General features: G+C 33.9%; 1 protein-coding gene across 1 annotated transcript in view; it reads left to right on the top strand.

Annotated features, from left to right (window-relative positions):
- The window catches only part of DPP10 (dipeptidyl peptidase like 10), a 521,286-nt gene that overhangs the window by 188,504 nt on the left and 311,162 nt on the right, over window positions 1-21,620 (top strand). Inside the window, exon 4 of the mRNA XM_019626422.1 lies at window positions 20,352-20,426. Within this exon, the coding sequence (XP_019481967.1) occupies window positions 20,352-20,426 (75 nt within the window). The remainder of the gene's footprint in view (window positions 1-20,351; window positions 20,427-21,620) is intronic.

Here is a 21,620-nt window from a genome sequence, read left to right as displayed (position 1 = left end):
TTGTGAGAAAATAGAAGGGTCCTGGAAGTAATGATCTCATGGTCTAGTAAGCAAGGAATGTACTAATTAAATAATTAGATATATGAACGTTTACAATCTATGATATGGAATGAGAGTGAAAAATAGGAATAAAAGACTGAAAGTAAAATATTGCATTTATGTTAGCATTTCCAATATATTGACCTGACCTACTTTGAATAAGTCATAAGGAGCCAAGATAAAGTCTAATGAAGCCAAGATGTGTGTAGAGAAGTAGAGTAGGTAAAATTAGAGCTTGGGGGTACTTAAAATAGTATAATACATGAATAATAGAAACCCTAAAAGGATGCCAATGTGGCTAGAGCAGCATAAGTAAACAGAAGCCAGAATGAGGTTGGAAAATAAGTAGGAACTACATCATTCAGGTCATGGTGATGGATTTTTAAAGATGATCAGATCTGTTTTTTTGAAACAAAGATCTACCTTTCGGTTGAAGTTGGAGAACCAATTAAAATGGAGAGATATGGCTCAGGAGAGGACAAATAAAGACACCATTTGAGTGACCTAAGCTTGAGATTTTAAGAAGATGGACTTAGGCAGTGGCAGTGGACATGGAGAGAAGTGAAAAGATTTGAAAGATATTAAGAAGTAAAATAAAGAGAAGGTAATAGAATAACTATCATGTGGTGGTGGAAAAGGTTACAAGGGGGTGGGGGGGGGACCAAAGATAATCATTCCTGGGATTTTGGGATGTGTGACTTAATGGATAGAGGAGTTAACCATTGAGATGGGGAATCCTGAGCAAGAATCAGATTTGAGGGTATAGTTGAATGAAAATATCTATTAAGCCATACATAGGAAATCAATGGGATCTCTGTCAAGCATTATTTAGGGCATCATGTTCCTTTATTGAAATGTTAAAATTAAAAACTTTAGTTTCAAAAGAGTCAAACAGATGACTTACACAATTAATGAGGTCCTTATTGATTTAGAAATCCAGAAATATGTAAGCTTATTGAAAAATGATTTTTGCTTATAATTTAAGTAGTTGATACATTTTTACATCTTTAATTAGTTAATTTCATCTTACTAGTTCATGAATTTCTTAAGATAAAAGGCTACCCAAGCCCTTAGTCAACTGTGACTTTAGTGATTAGAGTGATGATGGCGCAGTACAAGTAAGACTCCTAGTGCACATTTTATGAATTAATCATATTTATTTATTTCTCACAGAGCATCACTTATGTAAATATTTGATTCAGAGCAGCCCATGAGAGAATGTAAGAGAAAAACAGTATTTAATTAACTTTTCTAAAATTTGAATCAGCTTCAAAAAAAGTAATTTATATCCCAAAATAATTATTTTCCCCACATACTGATTGAAAACAAGAGATGCTCTGATTATTGAAATGAATAATATTTATTTTTAACAAATATCAAAGGGCAAAAAATTACTTGGTTCTTCACAACATTATATTATTTTTGAAACATTAATTTATAGGATATTAAAAATTTATATGAATGATAGAACATTTTCTTCATCCTCAAATGTATTCATTGCTTACTAGACATTGAAAGAAATGTTTCCTACACCTTAGTTAGTAAAATATATTTATCTCTTAATTAATTCACATTTATATGATAAATAAAATGGCTTTTGTATTGGATATTTTTTCTAGTTTATGTCTAATGGGAAAATCAGAGCTGAGTTAAAGCTTACTTTTAACAACTGGGAAGGAAATTAGAGCATGGAAATTATACTAACTCCTGGCTGTGTTACACTACTCTTCAATTTTGTTTTTTTCTAATCTCTCTCTCTCTCTCTCTCTCTCTCTCTCTCTCTCTCTCTCTCTCTCCCCCCCCCCAGCTTTACTGTGATATATTTCTCATACTATAATTTTTATTCATTCAAAGTGTGCAGTTCAGGATATTCACAGAGTTGTGCAACCATCACCACAATCTAATTTTAGAATATTTTGTAATGCCCCAAAAGAAACCTGTGCACATGAGCAGAACTACTCCATCTCTGCCACCCTTGTATAGCCCCAGGCAACTACTAATCTACCTTGTGTCTCTGTTGATTTATGTAATCTGTACATTTCAGATAAGTGAAATCTATAATATGTGGTCTGTCTGACTGGTTTTTTCACTTTGTGAAATGTGTTCAAGGTTTGGGGATTTATTGATACTTCTTTTTTTTCTTTCTAGAGAATATTCCATTGTATGAATATACCATATTTTGTTTATCCTTTAATTTCTTAATGGACATTTACATTGTTTCACTTTTGAGCTATTATGAATAATGCTGCTTTATAGCATTTGCATACAAATTTTGTGTAGGCACATGTTTTTATTCCTCTTGACATATTTTCATTCTTGAGGTGAATTCTAGATCATATGATAACTCTACATTTAGCATTTTGAAGAACTGTAATATTATTTTCCAAAGAAGTCATAACTATTTACCTTCCCAACAGTATTATAACAAGAATCAAATTTATTCACATACTTATGAATGTTTGTTATTTTTTTTTCTTTTTTCTTTTAGCCATCTTAGTGTGTATGAAGTAGTATCCCACAGTGGCTTTGATTTGCATATCCTTAATTTACTAATGATGTTGAGCACCTTTTCATGTGCTTAGTGACCAATTGTATGTATTCTTTGGAGAAATTTTTGTTAAAATCTTTTGTCCATTATTTAATTGGGCTCTTTGTCTTTTTATTATTGAATTTTAAATGTTCTTCATAATCCAAAATACAAGTTCCTTGTCAGATTAATTTTGATGAAGTCAAATCTATTTTTATTTTTTGTCTTATGTACTTTGTTGTTAATCTAAAAAAGTGTTGTCTAACCCAAGGTCATGAAGATTTACTCCCATGTTTTGTCTAAGAGCATTATGCTTTTCACTCTAACATTTAGTTCTATGATTCATTTTGCATCCATGAGGTAGAGGGGCGATATTTATTCTTTTTCATGTGGATCTCCAGCTGTCCATGTGACAGCTTGAAAAGACTATTCTTTCCCCACTAAATGTTTTTGGCACTCTAATCACATATCAATTGAAACAAGTGTATGGATTAATTTCTGGACTCTATTCTATTGATCAGTCTTTCTATTCTTATACCAGTACTACAAAGTCTTCATTACTGTAGCTTTGTAATAAGACTTCATAACAAGATGTGTGAGTCCTTGAACTTTATTATTCTTTTTCAATTTTTTTGAATATCCAGGGTCCCTAATATTTCTATATAAATTTTAAAGTCAAGTGGTAATTATTTAAGAAAAAAAAAAAAAAGAGGAAGCTGAAATCATGATAAGGATTCAGTTGCTTCTTTAAATCATTTTGGGAAATGTTGCTATCTTAACAAAATTAAGTCTTCGGACTTGAAATTTCTTTCAATTTATTTAGATCTTTTTTTAATTTCTCAAAACTATGTTCTGTATTTTTTAGTGTATATATCTTTTACTTTTTTGTTAAATTTCTTCATAGATTTTTTTTTTTTAGCTATTCTAAATGGGATTACTTTCTTCATTTTATCCTTGAATTTTTTTGCTACTGGTATGTAGAAATACAACTGATTTTTGTATAGTGATCTTTTATTCTGCCACATTGCTGATCTTGTTTATTAGTTCAGATTGAGTTTTGATGTATTTCTTAGGATTTTCTATATATAAATCTTGTCATTTGTTAATAGAGGTAGTTTTATTTCTTCCTTTCCAATCTAGAAGCATTTTTCTTTTATTCTTGTCTAACTGCCCTGATGAGAACCCCAGTACAAAGTTGCATACAAATGGTGAGAGCAGACATCTTTGTCATGTCCCTGATTTTAGGGAGAAAGCACTTGGCTTTCTCTATGAACTATGATTTTAGCTGTGGGATTTATTTATAGATGTGCTTTCTCAGGTTGCAGTTTTCCACTTCTGTCCCTAGTTTAGTGTTTTATTATGAAGGGGTTTTTGAGTTTGTTAATTGCATTTTCTGCATCTATTGAGATGCTTATGTCTTTTTAATAAAAAAATACTCATTTTTTCTATTATGATATATTACATTGATTGAATTTTAGGCATTTAACAGAACTTGTATTCCTGGGATAAATCTCATTTCATCATTGTGTATAATCCATTTTCTATGTTGCTGAATTCTGTTTTTGGTGTTTTGTTCATAAATTTTGTGTTTGTAAGAGATATTGTTCTGTAGTTTACTTTTCTAGTGCTGTGTTTCTAGATTTTTGCTGTCAATATACTACTGGCCTCATAGAATGGGTAGCTAAATATTCCTTCCTCTTTTACTTTTTATAAGAGTTTGTGAAAGATTGGTGTTAGTCTATTTTTTTTAATATGATATAACTCATCAATAAATCCATTTGGGCACAGGCTGTCCTTTGTGGCAATTTTTTTCTGATTACTAGTTTAATTTCTTTATATTTATAGGTCAATTTTTATTATCTAGTTCCGCTTAGATCAGTTTTGGAAACTGATGTCTTTCTGGAAATTTGTGTAAGTAATCAAATTTCTTGGCATAGTTTTTTCATAGTATTTCTTATTATATTTTTATTTTGTAGGGTCAGTAGTGATGCATCGCATTTCATGCCTGATTTATTTGAATTATTTCTTTCTCTTTTTTTTATCAATCTAGCTAGAGATTTTTCAATTTTATTTACTTTTTCAATGAGCCAAATCTTGGTTCTGTTGATTTTAGCTATTGTTTTTCTATTCTAATTTAATTTATTTCCACTGTAAGTTTTATTATTTCCTTCCTTTCCTTCCTTTATGGTTAGCTCTCTGGGCTTTTTCTGGTTTCATTAGATGGGTGCTTAGATTATTAAATTGAGCTGCCTTCCTTCCTTCCTTTATTCCTTCCTTCCTTCATTCCTTCCTTCATATATAGGTATTTAAACTGGAAATTTTCTTCTAAGCCCTGCTTTAGTGGCATTCCATAAATTTTCTCACTTTATGTTTTAATTTTCATTCTTCTCTAAGTATTTTCTTATTTATCTTGTTATTTCTTCTTTGACCCTTTGATTATTTAAGTGAGTATTTAATATCCACGTATTTTTTTAATTTTCCAAGTTTTCTTTTTTTATTGATTTCTAATTTAATTACACTGTGGTCATAGAATATACTTTCTATGATTTCAGTTATTTTTCATATATTAAGATTTATTTTATGGCCTAACATATTATCTATCCTAGAGACTTCTCCATATGCACCTCATTAGAACATGTTTTCTGCTAGTATTTTCTGTTAGATCCCATTGCTTTGTAATTTCATTCTTGTTCATCTTCTGCCTAGTTGATTATCCATTACTGAAATTGGAGTTATGTAGTTTCCAATTGTTACTGTTGAATTGTCCACTTTTCCCTTCAATTCTGTCATTTTTTGTTTCATGTATTCTGGGGCTCTGTTAATAGGTGCATATATGTTGATAATTGGTATATTTTCCTCATGGAAATAGTATACAAAACTGTTCCAACATATCTACATTATTTCTCCCTCCTTTGTACTATGATCATCGTACAAGTTATATCTTTATACAGTATAATCTTATCAACATAATTTTATAATTATTGATTATGAGTTGTCTTCTAAAAAAGTAGGAATTACAATGTATTCATGCTGCCTTTCATAATACCCATGTAGTTACTGTTACTGGACAATTTTATTTCTACAAATAGTTTCAGGTTATTGCCTAATGTCCTTTCATTTCACCTTAAAAGACTCCCTTTAGTGTTTTTTGTAGACAGATTTGGTAGCAACAAAGGCTCTTAGGTTTTCTTTATATAGAAATGCCTTAATAGCTCCTTGATTTTTGAAGGAGAATTTAGCTCAATATAAAATTCTTTGTTGGTAGTCTTTTCATTTGAATATTTTGAACATGTCATGCTAACTCTCTCTGGCATCAATGGTTCCTTAAGAGAAGGCAGCTGTTAATCTTATTGAGGGTCCCTAATATGTGATGTTATTTTTATCTTGATGTTTACAATATATTTTCTTTGTCTTTGATTGTTGTCAATTTGACTTTGATGAGTTTAGGAGAGGATCTTTTTGAATGCATTCTATTTAGAATTTGTTGAGCTTCTTGAATATGTACATTAACATTTTTATCAAATTAAGATGCTTTGAGTCATGTTTTTTCAATCTTTTTCTCTTACTCTTCTCCATCTTTATATGTTTACATGTGTTATATATGCTACATTCTGTTTTACTAAAACTTGAAGGAGTATAAGGGATTTCCCACTACAATTATGTATAATAGTTTATTCTCATCTTAATTGAATACTTTGCTTTTCTGTTTACTTTTTCTTTCTTTCTTAGGTAATAGACCCCTGGTATTTACTGAATAATTGCCACTCTACAACCATTAATACAGATAATCAGTGGTCAAGGGTAACTACATGAATCAGGAGTAACTATAATAAAAATCCTACCCTTTATCAACTATACTGTCTGATATTATGAACCTTTTCAGACTACTTCAAACTCCTGGACTATCCTTAAATAAGTTATCATTTATTCTACTTTAAAAAATGTACTTCAGGGCCAGCCGAGTGATGTGTTGCTTGAGTTGGCTTGGGACACCAGCTCTGAGCAGCAGGGCCCTGGCTCGGATCCCACATGAGGGCCAGTGATACTGTGCCCTCTACAGCTAAGATGGTGAACAACAGCTCAACCTGGAGCTGGGCTGCTGTGAGTTGCCTGTGTGGGCGTAGACTGCAGCCCCTGCTACAGTGAGCTGCCTTAAGCTACTGTGAGTGGCTAGAAGCCAGCACCTGCCGTGAGCTGCCATGAGCCGCCATGAATGGCTGTCCAATGGCCAGAGAACAACTGCTTCACCTGGGAAGACTGCAATGATAATACCAACATAGGCCAGTGAAGTGACGTCCTCCACAACTAGACTGAAGAACAAAAGGACAGCAACTTGTCTGTTCTCCTTCCCTGATTCCCCAATGCTGTGCCCTTCCCCCAATTCCTCAATAAAATCTTAAAATAAAAAAATGTCCTTCAGAGTGGAGATGTTCTGAATTCATTTTTGTTAGGGTATTGATGATGATTGTGAATAATGAGCTTACTTAAATAGCTAATAAAAAAGCCTAGAAAAAAATGCCTATTGTGTATATCACTAGTTTTAATAAAACATTAAGGAAGAAATATATCTAATACAAATAAATAATTACATCATAATTTAAGAATATTTATTATGATAAAATATTTATTTCTACCTAAAAAAGCAGTAGAATTATATTTGATGCCAAATGAGAAAACTTATGCACTTCATTATATCCAGAAAGTACCATGCTGGCATTTATTGTAGAGGAAAATACTTAGAATCACATTACATTCTTTATGGAAGAAATAGCAAATAAACATTTGATTCATATAGATACACAGACTCATCTTACATCTTTATGTATACATCTGTAGAGGCTTTACAACTTTAGAGGCTTTACCTTTTTAGAGGCTTATACATAGTAAGCCTCTAAAAAAGCAAAGCAGGGCTGGCCGAGTGGCGCGATGGTTAAGAACTGGCTTGGGACGCCAGAGGGCCCCAGTTTGGATCCCACATATGAGGGCCAGTGACACAGTCCTCCACAGCTAAGATGCTGAACAACAGCTCAACCTGGTGCTGGGCTGTCGTGAGTCGCCGGCGACGGTGTAGCCTGCAGCCCCTGTGGCAGTGGGTTGCCATAGGCTACAGGGTGTAGCCAGCAGCCGCCGTGAGCAGCTGTCCAGAGGCCGGTGACTGATCTGCCTCGCCCAGGAAGAGCTCAATGATAGTGCCAACTTGGGCCAGTGAAGCAACATCCTCCACAACTAGACTGAAGAACAAAAGGAGAGCAACTTGTCTGTTCCCCTTCCCCCAATTCCCCAGCACTGTTCCCTTCCCCCAATTCCCCAATAAAATCTTTAAAAGAAAAAAAAAATTAAAAAAAGAAAAACAAAAGCAAACAAATTTACATTGTATTCTTTTTTTTTTAAAACATTTATAAGTTCTAAATAAATCAGGACTTATTTGTTTAATACTATTTATATAATTTTATGGCTTTCTTTTTCATCCTTTCTTGTGCCCCACTCTATCTGTAATTTACATATGCCCTTAAAATAGTAACATTTACTTGATTTTAAATAAAATATAGTATAATTAAAAATGTGAATATTTTTCTTGATATCCCTCATTGGCATTTTTAATAAAAACATACTGAAAACATATGGTTAGAATACATAAATAGTATATTGAACTATACAGTGTGAGTGTCACTAGTCACATGTGGCTATTTAAATTTATTTTTAAATTAATTTAAATCATATAAAATTAAAAATTCCAGCTTTAGGTCATACCAGCCACATTTCAGATATTAAATAGCTGAATGAAACCAGTGGCTACCACAATGGAAATATACATATGAAAAGTTTTCATTATCACAGAAAATTCTATTGGATAAAGCTGGTACACACACATATATAATGAAAATAAGTTTCCCTCCATATCACTCAGTATACCTTTTTGAAGGTTGTGATGTACATATTTGTACCAACAAAAATTTTCTCTATAAATATGTCTGTATGTCTCCTTACGTATATACATGAGCAATATATTTCAAGATATATATGCTTGTGTATGTGTACGTGTGTGTGTGTGTGTGTGTGTGTGTGTGTGTGTGAGTGTGGTATTTAATTTCAACAGTATGGACAGTCTACACTTTTTATCCACTTAATAATTTAAATTGAGGATAGTTTTATATGAATCCTTTTATTTTTCTCTAATATAATTTAATGGCTACATAGTGTTTTCTTGCATGATTTGCTACCATTTATTTATTTCCTATTACATACAGTAAATTCACTAAGTGGCCATTTTTGAAATATGTTTGTGGACTAAATTCATAGCAGTAGTTAGTATTACTGAGTGAAAGGAAAACTTAATTTGAAATTGAATATATGTATCAAATTGCATTAATCCGGTTCACCAATAGTATTTGATATTGCCTATCAGTCTGTCCGTGCTATCACTGAGTATTGCTGACATATTAATTATTATCAGTTTGACTAATGAAAAGTGGTACTTGTTATATTGATTTTCAAATATCTAATTTTGAGTGAGGTTGAGCATTATCTTGTGATATGTGCATTGACAATTGGTTCATTTTTTTCTATGAGTTTCATTGTATAAGCTTTTTAAGCTGCTCTTTTTTTTTTTTTTTTTTCTTTAGCTGAGCCATCCTGCTACCTGTTGGCAGCTCAGCAGCTGCTCAGCTCGGGCTGGGACTCAAACCGCTGTTGCTCAGAGCTCAAACTCTTGAGCCAGCTCTTAACCAACTGAGCCACTTGGCCGGCCCTGTATAAGCTTTTTAAATTGGAGCCTTGCAAGTGATCCTAATGTGCAGCAATGTTTTTCTTTAGATATTTTTACTTCACTTGAATCTTACTGGAATTATCATTCACCACCATTTGTTAAGTCCAATGAAAGGATTTTCTGTATTTTAAATCTCGTAGTAGACCTGTATCTATTATTAACTGGTGAAAGAAAGAATGAATGGAGTGTTAGGGGAAGAGGAACAGTGGGAAGAGTTGTTAGTAAACGTTTATATTGAACTCATTCAGGTATAAATACCTATTTAATAAAGGAGGAATCATTTGCCCTGTAAAGTGTTGGAAATGTATCCCTGAAAATTTCCCCCAGTTTTTCAAGTGAAATAAACAAACACCATAAAAAAAACAAAACACAACAAAAACCTTGCAAATGTGAGTGCCCTCTTTGTGCTTTTGGCTTCATGTAGTCTTCATCTGGACATTTAAAAATGTGTGGAAAACAATTGATCATTGCGTGTTGTACATTTCTTAGACATTGAAACTCTTAATGAACATTTTTTAGGAAGGGGACAATACAAGAAATGCCTTGGCTTTGAACCATTAAAAATGTAAGGAGAACTGACTCTGGGTGGAGAACACACAATGTGATACTATAGATGATGTATTACAGAATTGTATACCTGAAACCTATGTAACTTTACCAACAATTGTCACCCCAATAAACGTTAGTTAAAAAAATAAAGTACGGTTAGTAAATAACAACTCAACTCTTAGACTAACTCACTCTGAAAATTATTTTGTTATTTATCTTTGGATTTGTGGTGAATGTCTAACAGAGTTCCTAAGCACAGGTGAGAAAACCAGCAGTTTTTGCACCTGTGACTCTGAGATGAGAAAAGAGAACTTTGTACTCCAGGGATGAGAATTTGGGCTCAAGAAATTGAATCTGGGGACAGCCTCCAATTGTTCCTTATTGTCCTGCCATTGAATTTAACTTGATTTTACAGACTCTCTTTCTTTCCCCAACTAAGCAAAACAGTGCTATGCTACCAGGGAGTAAATCTGAAATTACCCTTTTCCTTTATAGTTGCTCTTTGCTTTGGCAGAGAAGGGACATTTATGATATCTGCTTATAAAATCAAATGAGCAGGAAATGAGCAGGAAATGGAGAATCTTTTTTATTATTATTATGTGTCTTGAGCATAGGAATAATGGTCCACCTGTTAACATACTCAAGAAGTGTTGATGTTCAAAGCTAAAATCCTGTGCCTTATTATTGTTTGTTTTTTCAAACGAATTGGATATTCAGAACCTTCCTCTAAATTTTTATATGTTGTTTCCATCCTGTATCTATTATAGTCTCATTATATAGTCTATTATAAAATTAGGGCATGGTGATATTTTAGCAAACTAAACAATGGCAAGTAGGAAATGATAAAGGCATGATGAAAAGCATTAGTTAATAGTGAAAAGGTTAATGTGATTAATACAAAAAAGCTCATCCAATTCAATTGAAAATGAGCAAAAAATATAGTCTTTTCACAAAAGAAACACATTATTGATAAATAAGTAGGTGTTGAACATAATTTATAAATGGAAAAATAATGGTCAACAAGGGGATCATATTTTGTACCTATCCCACTGGCAAAACTTTAACTCCGATATTCCAAGTATCGGAAAGAATGTGCAGAACAGGCTTCTTACACATTCCTAGCTGGAGTGTAATTTGTATTTTTACTTTGAGTAACAGTTTGTTGTTATTGTGTGAAGTAGAACATTCAGATGCCTACTACCCAGATAATCTTCCCTAGGTATTTACCATAAGAAGATGGTTGTGTGTGCATCAGGAAACTGTATATATAAATTATACATATGTAATTTATATATATATATAATTATATATATGCACTTCCATATACATACATCAAACTCAGTTATGTATGTATAGACACATATACATATATGCATATATATGTATACATATGTTTGCCTAAATAACAGTTTTTAATCTTAGTTTGTTTCATAATTTTAATGGAGGTATCAGGCAGTCCGTGATCTTTTTATTCTTCCCTTGTTCACTCAGCATTGCTACTCATTTATGCATATTTACATTTAGCTGTAGTTCACTCATGTTCATGACTACTGTAGGATATTCCATCCTTTTCATGTTATTTTCAAAGTTATATGGCTTATCATTATTTTCATTAATTACAATATATTTGTTGTTATATGATATTAAAATTTTACTGGCCATCCTGTATTTTTATTTGCTAAATCTACTGTGAATGGTGTCTGTCAAAAGACAAAAGTTATGATTAATCTAAATCTGTACACCCGAGGTCCATTAAGATAAAACACTAATAAGTTTTATACTATCTATATACAACAATATCAAAGATAGAAAATAGAGAGGAACAAGTCTATAGCAAATATGGTTTGATGAGGAATAGATCAGAATATATCAAATCTGTAACAAATAAGATTCTTTTTAGTTATGAACCTCTGTTCTCTTTTATTTAGGGGGGGATTATTACTGGTGATGTTTAACTAATGATGTCATACCAATTTTAAATGGGGCTTTGAGCTATAAGAAAAATTGTAATATTTTTTATAAAGCAATATTGGTCATTGTATTGTCCCATCTTTTTAAAAATGCAGGAATTGCAGTTCTCAGTAGCCATCTGCTTGCCTGTGCCAGAAATAAAATCATTACTGACATAAATGCTTGAAATGTGCATATCATATTTTAAAATATTAATGCTATTATTTAGGTCTATGAAATCATACTCTCTAATATTTATGATGGAATATCGTAGCAAAAATGAACTTAAGTAATTTGCTACTGAAAAACTCTACTCCACCCATCTTATCTTTTAAGCATTATATTGAACATACTACATTAGGCCACAATGAGGAAACCTCATCCAGAATCTGTAACGAAATTTTTTTAGGACTTCCATAATTTTTAATTTCTTATATGCTATATTCTTTAGTGTGACTGTACCTGAATCTAAAGGCACCTTTTAAGAGGAGAATGTTTGAGGCTGGCCGAGTGGCTCAGTTGGTAAAGAGTTTGCTTAAAAGCACGAGCTCTGAGCAATAGTGTCACTGGTTCAATTCCGACATGGGCCAGAGAGCTTCACCCAAGCAGAGCTGCCACTGAGCTGCCAAAAGGTGGCAGGATGGCTCAGCTGGTGAGAGCACGTGCTCCTAATGACAAGATTGCCTGTTTGATCATGGGCTACACACATCCACGGGTGGGACTGAACTGAGCACCTTGAACTGAGATGCTGCCCAGATGGCTCAGTGGATAGAACATGCGCTCTTAACAGCAAGGCTGCTGGCTCAACTACCCCATGGGGGAAAAAAAAAAAAGAGGAGAATGTTTGAAATATGATTAGAAAGCATTAAGGCTGTTTGAAGAATCAGTGGACTAGCACAAAGTGAACTTCAAAGGAATGATTTGCATAAATATGCAACTTGCAATATCCCTTTCCTTCTGTCTCCCACCAAAGTTTTCTGATTTATTGACTTTTTGGGTGGAGGCACATTCATGTTCTTCTCTTGAAAGTCACCTTGTCTACCTCCCCTTTTCTTATGTTAATAGAATTTAAAGTCCATTAGTTTTCACCTTCTATTAAAAATAGAAATTGTTTTTTAAATGTTTTAGTGTATGGCCTATGATCCAAGTCAATAAAATATTAATTTGGCTGTTCACATTTATTGAGCAATAAAGATACATGTGAGGCTTGCTACGTGGGTTAGTAGGTACTGATTCAATAGCCTTCAACACTACCTACTTGTACCATAATATTTTCTGCATTGAGTTGTTTTACAAAACATTCTAGCATCAATAAAATACATGATGCCAAGAAAGAAAAAAAAAGAAAGGTCATCTATTATGTTTATACAACATGAATGCTGTGGGTTTTACAAGAAAAATATCATTCAAGCATTATGCTAAGTAACTAGGCAGTTAAGAAAAATGAACATGGAAAAATACTCAATAAAATATTTGACTTTAAAGTCCCTTGCATGTAAATACAGTTATGACTTTGTTTAGAGCCAAATAGTAAAAAGCAATCTACTTGCCTCTTCCCCTTTCCTTTCATTTGAAACCAGGCAGAGAAAGAGAGCTCATCTTTGGCATACATCATAGGTCACAATTCAGTTGCCTTCTTTTCTTTTCTTGATCATCTTTTCCTCTTTATACACTGAATAATAGTAACCATTCTCTCTCTCCCATCCACAAGGTCAATTGGCTTTCTAAAACCCTTCCTCATGTTTGTTTCATGATCACTTATAGACTTCACTGTAAAAGAAACATATTCATAATATATACTTAATCACATATTTGAAAAATCAATATTTTCTTATCTTTCTAGAATAAGAGATGACTTTTCCAAACATTTTTGTGAAGTATCAATAAATTAAAAGTGAAACTGGGTAATGAGGGAAGTTATAGCCCAAATAAATTAAACATAAGGTGTGTGTGTGGGGGGGTGGGGGTAGGGAATTTGGTGAGATGGAAATTGAGGGAGCAGCAAGAAAAGACCATATGGTCCACTAGCACTCACTTTCCTGTTTTCATCATTCTCTATTGAAAATGTGCGCACCTACAATTTAAGGCTTAAAGGACTGTCGAGCTCATTTCTGGACAAGTTTTTTTTTTTTTTTGTTTGTTTGTAAATATAGGTGACTGTACATATTTTTTTTATCACCAGCTTGTTGTAAGATCTAGAACAGCACTCACCTGACCTGCATAGTTCTTATGCTTCTGTCATTTCTCAATCTTAAAAAAGACAAGTCTTTCTTACCAACTTCTGTTAATTTTAACCGCATCTCGTTCTTTTCCTCTTGCTCAGTACTTTCTCAGGCTCAAGTCATACAACTGTATATTTTATATTTTCTGATACTTCTGACATTTAAGTTTGTGTTAATGACTTATTGCCATGATGTCCAATGTCTGACATCTTGGAACACCATCATTATCTTATTTCTTTCTCTAGTTATGATGTTACTGACAAGAGTGAATCATTGCAATGGAGCCTCTTAATAGGGGCATTACTGTGGCAATAAAAAATGTAAATTGCAGTTCCAAACAATCTGGAAGAGAAATCATGAAAGAGTGATCAATGATTAGATGAACTGCACATATAATTATATACATATGAGGTCAGATGAATCACTGGAGCTGAAAAGGATGGGGAAGGCTAATGGGAGAATTAGAATGATATTTTAGAGAAATAAAATTTGAATAAGGAGCATGGAGGGATGAAGGTATTATAACAAAAGTATAAGAGAAAAAAACAGGCACATTTAGAGCATAAAAGTAATAGTAAATAATACTCAGTAGTAAGTGCATTGCTACAGATCCACCTCTAACAGAATATGTTTTTTGAAGTGTTTTGCTTCTCTCATTTGGTGAGGATAGATTTGCATTAGACATAAATTCTCATCTGAAACTCCACATAACTGATTAATGATGACTCTCCCACATGTCTCTCAAACTCCAGGATTTTTTACAAAAAAATCATGAACACTCCTATTGGATATCTTTTAGAGACTATATCCATAACATATCCAAAATTGACATGTCTAAAATTTTCCTCAAAACATGCTGTTTAATTTTTTTTCTTTTTTCTACCTTAGGTTGCAGTATCAACATTCACCCGATGATAAACACTTGAAAACCCAGAATTGTTTTTGCACGTATCTTTCTTTTTCAGTCTTCAAGTCTAATTATTAAATTCTTTCATCTCTTGCATCCGCTGTGTGCTTGTTTCTTTCCTGATTTTTGACATTACTTACCTGAATCGTCATGAGAGCCTCTTACCAGATCTCATGACTTCAAGATGTGAACAAATCCAACTCATTTGCTACTCAACTACCAGAATAATTGTTTTAAATTCAAATCTGATTGCGTTGCCTTCTTGGCTTTACATTTTACCATTGATAAAAATAGTGATCAACTTTGTCATATTCATGTTGGCAATAATGCATGCATTATTAATATTAGCAATAATTCATGAGGCTGGCCCTCATCTTTCCAAGAATCTTTTTAAGCTACTCATGCATTTTGTGAAGGTTATTCTCCTAATGCGGTCTATAATTTTATGTAACTGGAAAACCACACTGGATCATGAAGTTTTCAATTACATTACCACCAAATATATGCAAAGAATACCATTCTCTTCTTTAAATCTCATATCATCTTTGTTCCCTCTTCCTCATTCTTAAGGAAATTATTACTTTATCAAAAATTTCCAAATTGACAGCCCTGAGGCAGAACCTGATCCCCATATATATTTAGAAGTATTGGGCTATTATTTAAAAATCATGGGCCAGCCACGTGGCTCAGCTGGTTAAGAGCTTGCTTGGGAGCGCCAGCTCTGCGCAGCAAGGCTGTGGTTCAGATCTCACATTGAGGACCAGTGATGCTTGCCCTCTATAGCTAAGATGATGAACAATAGCTCAACCTGGAGCTGGGCTGCTGTGAGTCTCCGGCATTGGCATAGGCTGCAGCGGGGCTGCAGTGGGCTGCTGTGAGCTACGTGAGTGGCTGGCAGCCAGCATGAGCAGCTGGCAGGTGGTGTGAGCTGCCGAGAATCGCTATGAGTGGCCGACCAATGACTAGCGACTGATTGCCTCACCCGGAAGAGCACTATGATCGTATCAACATGGGCCAGTGAAGCGACATCCTCCACAACTAGACTGAAGAACAAAAACAGCAATTTGTCTACCTGTCTGTTCCCCTTCCCCAATTCCCCAATAAAATCTTTAAAAATAAATAAATAAAAATTATGAGATTGTAAATTAAAACTTGATTGCTACCTTATCATGAAAAAAGAATTGGAACACTAGAAATTCTATATACACTTTCTATAAGATAATGATTATGTGTTACTGAGAGGCTACTGCCTCTTTTAGACAGTGTGTCTATTCCATTTGGCCTCAGTTTACCCAGACAGCTTAATTCTTCCACTACATACTCAGTTACATAAGACGTTTGGGTTTCTGGTTCCTCCTCTACTATGGACTACAGAGAAACATAGTGCTTTTCTTATCTTGCCCAATATAGAATAGGTTAGATTCTAGTGGACTTTGTTTTTCAGCTTTGTAGCGCTTTCAGTGTGTACCATGGTGCTCGTCATATTGTGAATGTTCAATAAACGAGTCTTGGTAGAATAGAATGATACATATAAGTGAGGCACTACAAAATCTTCCTAAGCTTCCTGAAAGCATGCATTTGTTTCTCAACTTGAACAAATACTTGTCTTCCTGTTTAGTTGGTTTAGTTAACCACCTGAATGTGTATTTTTCTCTGTTTCTCTTACCTTGCTTGGCTTTAGTTGAATGTTCCTAGATGGCAGAGTTCATGCATTTTAATGCCATTTCTACCACTTTCACTGTCAAAAAAACACACCAGTAGGCACCATTGCTAAATAATACCAATAAACACATGTAGAAAATATTTCTGTGTTCTTTTATTTCAATAGTAATTAAGTGATTAAATACACAGGTAACATAATAGCATTTTTGGCAGTAATGAATTTCCCAAAACCCTAATTTGAAGTCATATAAATTTGACACTCAACCAAACTATATTTATGTCTGTAATTAAGGTCACAGGGGCCCCCTGCGGCTGCTAGGAAGAATAAATCACCCAGATGCAGCAGATGATAAGATAACATTAATGGTTCACACTAGGAGGGATTAGCCTGAGACTTCCAATGTTCCTTAACTAAGCTGCAAGGATGTGTTCCTTATACGTGTCATCATCAGCAAGTCTCTGCAGCACCAGTGACCTGTGCATAACTCTCTAAATTCAGAGAAGCTTCAGCAGTTTTCCCCTGGATAGGTATTTGGAAAGTTTCCCGGTGTGTGTGTGCTGCATAAGCTGGAGGCAGCATAGTGATAATTAATAAAGTGCCAGACTAGATAATTGTAGGAACTGTAAAAGATACTAAATGTTGTTACCCAGGTACAGATGCATCTGTGAATGTGTGAAGTTAATTTGTGTGAGGAACATCACATGAGAGGGGATAGGGACAAGGGAGGTGAGGTTTTCTTTAAATAATTCAGACTTCAGACATGGAAGCTATCTTGAAAAAAAAAAGGAAAGAAAGAAACTCCTGCTGGTGAAATAATGCAGGATTTGGGAAAGGAATTCCTCCTGTACTCTTTTGTTATGTATGTTCCTCTGTGATCTTGGGAAAAGTTTAAGAACTGTGGCATTAGAGTTTTCTGATCTCCATAGGACATAATGATAGCATTCCTCTTTTAACTGATTTTTAAATAACAGTAAAGTTGCCCTTACTGGATGACGCAGTGCACCTCCTGATACAGGATACAGTAAAGTCCAAGAAACAGCCTTGTGTTCTCAAGGTCACCTTAAATCTCACCAGAGATTAATCTCTATCAACCTTCAATATATAGTAAGTTAATGAGAAAAAAAGAAAGAATAAGAATGAGGATACCTACCTCACAGTGTTGTCGTGAGGAGGATTGAGGATTACTGAGAACCACAAAAATCTAAAAATCTAAGCAATTTGCAGAATTTATAATAGATGATAGATCAATGGTAGCTCTATTGTTGTTAATTTCATTGTAATTGAAATGGCTTTTTCAAAAAAATTGAACATGTTCTTTACATGAATGATTGCTAGTGATTATTCTGACCTCCTAAAGTGTCTTATACATGGTCTGTAGAAGATGGGTGTATATAGGCAAAACCTCTAAATCTTAGCATTGCCATATAATATCTTCTCCCAGACCACCCTACTGTCTTGTATATCTGGCTCAGGATTAACACTATGTTACTCCAACAACAACTGACACCAACTGGGTGACCTACAATCCAGTTTAATCCTGACACCAACTATCCCCTGTTAGTGCAGGCCCCACAGTTAAAGGACTCAGTGACTGCCACCACTTCAGATGCCAGCTGCAAGTCCCGAGTCCCCAAGCTATCTGCATTTCTGCCTGACTTGACTATAAATTTGGTGATTTCCATAAGCCCCCTTCAGGTTTGATGATTTGCTAGAGTGACTCATAGAAAATGTTATACAGTTGACCTGTTAACAACAAGGGGTGGGGAATGTTAGAGGCACCAATCTCCACAGAGTCAAAAATCCATGTATAACTTTTGTCTCTGCAGATGACCCTTCACATTTGCAGACCCATCCAACTGGGGATTAAAAACAGTATTTTGATCCCCAATTGGAAATCTATAGGTGGAAAACCAAGGTTGGGAATGCGAAAATATTGTTCCATTTGTGGTTGCTTGAATCTGCAAATGAGAAACCCAAGGATGTGAAGGGCTGACTGTATTTATTGAAAAAAATCTGCATATAAGTGGAACCACACAGTTCAAATCCATGTTGTTCAAGGGTTAACTGTACCTATGATTACTGGTTTAAAAAGTATACAAATAATGGTTCAGTTGATTAAGAGTCCCGCCAGAGCTGGGCTGCCACTGAGCTGCCAACCGGTGGCAGGATGGCTCAGCTAAAAAAAAAAGCTTATAAAGGATACAAATGAAGAGCCAGATGAAGAGATAAAGGGGTGAATCCAGAAGGGTCTCATATTTCTGCCTCTGTGGAGTTAGGGTGTGCCAACCTCCTAATACATTAACAAGTTTAGTAACGAGGAAGCTTCTACAAATTTCACTGTTCAGTTTTTTGGATTTTTTTGCTTGTTTTGTTTTTTGAGTTTTCTTGACCTAGTCATGGTTGATAATCATTGGCCACCTGATTGAACTTCATCTCTGTCTTTCCACCCTCCCTGATCTCTAGGTACAGTTAACAATTCTAACCCTCTAATCAGGGGATTGGAGCCTCTGGTGGCCCGCCCCCATCCAGAAACTATCTAACCCCTCCTCCCTACTCCATACCTTAAGTTATCTCATTAGCATAAATCAGGAATGATCAAAAGAGGCTAATTGTTAATAACAAAAGACTATTAAGAAACTTTATAGGCTTTAGGAGATCTGTGCCAGGAACCAAGTGGGATATACATACATATATATATATATATATATTATAAATGTATATGTGTGTGTGTGTTTTGTATTATTCCACACAGACTTTGCCAAATATTGATTCATCTAAGTTTCTTATCCTGCCCTTTATTTTGGGGGGATTTCTAAGTAAGAAAACCTTGACTTTTTCCTTTTCTGTTTTCTGGGGAATAGTCTTGTAGAAATTACCCTGACATAGGTATACAAAATCATTTATATATGTATTCCCCTGCAAAAAAACTATACAAACTAGTTTGCTTAAAATTCATTTACAGTTTATTTTTTGGTTTCTATTTTGTAGGCTTCTGATGCATTGACTCAATGTGCTTGCCTTCTCTTCACTTATGAAGTTAAATGTAGTCTATATTTCAAATAAAACCATTTATCTACTTTCAATAGTTCTGCTTCATTTTATTTTCAATTTTTTTCTGACATTAGGTCTGCTCAATGGTAAAATTATAGGCTCAAAATCAATCAGGTGCAGTGTAGTTTTATATATAATTATATATATATATATATATAATCAATTATGTATTTGTGTATTGCATTTTAATCTGTTTCACTCAGGAAGTTTACTTTTAAAAGATTCTGTCTTTAATATAAGTGTCTTCTTTCTCTATAAATATACAACCTGTAAGAAAAATACAGTCCTAAAATCATGATACCACAGAATTTTACCATTTCTTTTCCTTTGATTAACTGAACATGCAAATATAAAAGCATTTGGTTGCTTAGAAAGTTCAATGAATTTTTGCTTTTTATTTTTATAATGAATATATTAACATAGTCTTTAAGTGATAACATAGAAAATAGATGCTAGCAAATTTTTTTCTTAATAAAATGTCTAATATAGCATCTCTAAATTTTTATGTCCATCTGTATAATCACACATACATGCATGTGCATATTTATTACAGAAATGAGAATGCCTATTTTACAGTGTTATAAGAATCAAGATTTTTTTTATATTTATATACCCAAAAACATGTTAATATCTCTGTTATTCAGCTTTTTAAGATAATTGTTTTCTTTTGTTTTTAGGTAACCTTCAAAGCTTCAAGACATTCAGTTTCACCAGATTTAAAATACGTTCTTCTAGCATATGATGTCAAACAGGTAAAAGAATTATCTATTTTGAAAAACTTTTCTTTGTGATACATTCAGGTGACAGTACATAGTTTTCCTTGGTTATCTACCCACCTAGAGAAAAAATGGCTTATCTAATTGCTGCAGGGGTCACTGGTGACCAGTACTGCATAAGAGAAATTTGGGGGGCAATGTTTCTTCCATATATAGCTAGCAAATAATGGGGCAATCTGCCTGGTGCCAGTGCTGGTCTAAGTCCATCTCTTTTAGAGGAGAGTGTTTCATGGGTTAGCAAATCCGACAGCTGGGGGCTTTTCCCATTTTCAGGATAGCCTTACTTTCCACTGGAGTGTTTCATGTGTGTATTGATTAGGGAGTTTCCTTAATGGCTATGCCCTGAGTGACAGTGTGGATAGTAGGAAGGGATTGGTATAAACATTGATCCAGTTATGGTCAGTTGGTTCTTTGGTAGTATTTGGGCATAAGCCTTGTGATTGTAGAAAATTCTATTGTGGGACAAGCCAAGAAATTAATTCTGAACAAATGGAATATTCTAATTGCATTAGGATTTCAGTATTCCATGTTAGCTTTACAGCACAATTAGGGCAGTATATATAGTTGTTGAGTATTTTTAGATATAATTCACACGGTTAAAATTCAAGTAAATGTTGAAAACACAGTTCAGCAGATTGGTTTCTGTGCAAAAGAAGTGATTGGAAATCATTCAAGAATGTTTTATGTGCTTTAAGATGGACAATAAAAATTTATAGATTTAAGGCAGGAAGCCTCATATAATGCATTGAAAGCTTTTGAGCACATGAAATTTCAGTTTAAAGGATCTTCTGTTTGATGGTTTTATTCTTTTGAAATATACACATGCTATATTTTTAGATGAGTTTATATAGTTTTTATTTAAAATAATTAATTTACACTGAAAAAGACAGGGAGATTGTAATTTCAGTCTTTGAAGTATAACAGTCAATTCTGACTTGTCCAGACTTGACATTTTGGAGAGAAAAAAACAAATCTATAAATCATGTTGAGCCCAAATTAAACAACTTGAATCTCATTCTATTCTATACGGTTTATATTGAGATAGCAATTTGGGATTATTGATGATTTTAAAGTAATTAAATGTCATTATTACCACGCTCCAGTGTGTGTGTGTGTGTGTGTGTGTGTGTGTGTGAGTGTGTGTGTGTGTGTGTGTGTGTGTGTGTGTGT

This window comes from Hipposideros armiger, unplaced genomic scaffold, assembly GCF_001890085.2.
Source record: "Hipposideros armiger isolate ML-2016 unplaced genomic scaffold, ASM189008v1 scaffold_676, whole genome shotgun sequence".
In the NCBI taxonomy this organism is placed as follows: Eukaryota; Metazoa; Chordata; class Mammalia; order Chiroptera; family Hipposideridae; genus Hipposideros; species Hipposideros armiger.
The sequence above is the reverse complement of the archived record's forward strand: the minus strand, read 5'-3'. Positions and strand labels throughout refer to the sequence as shown.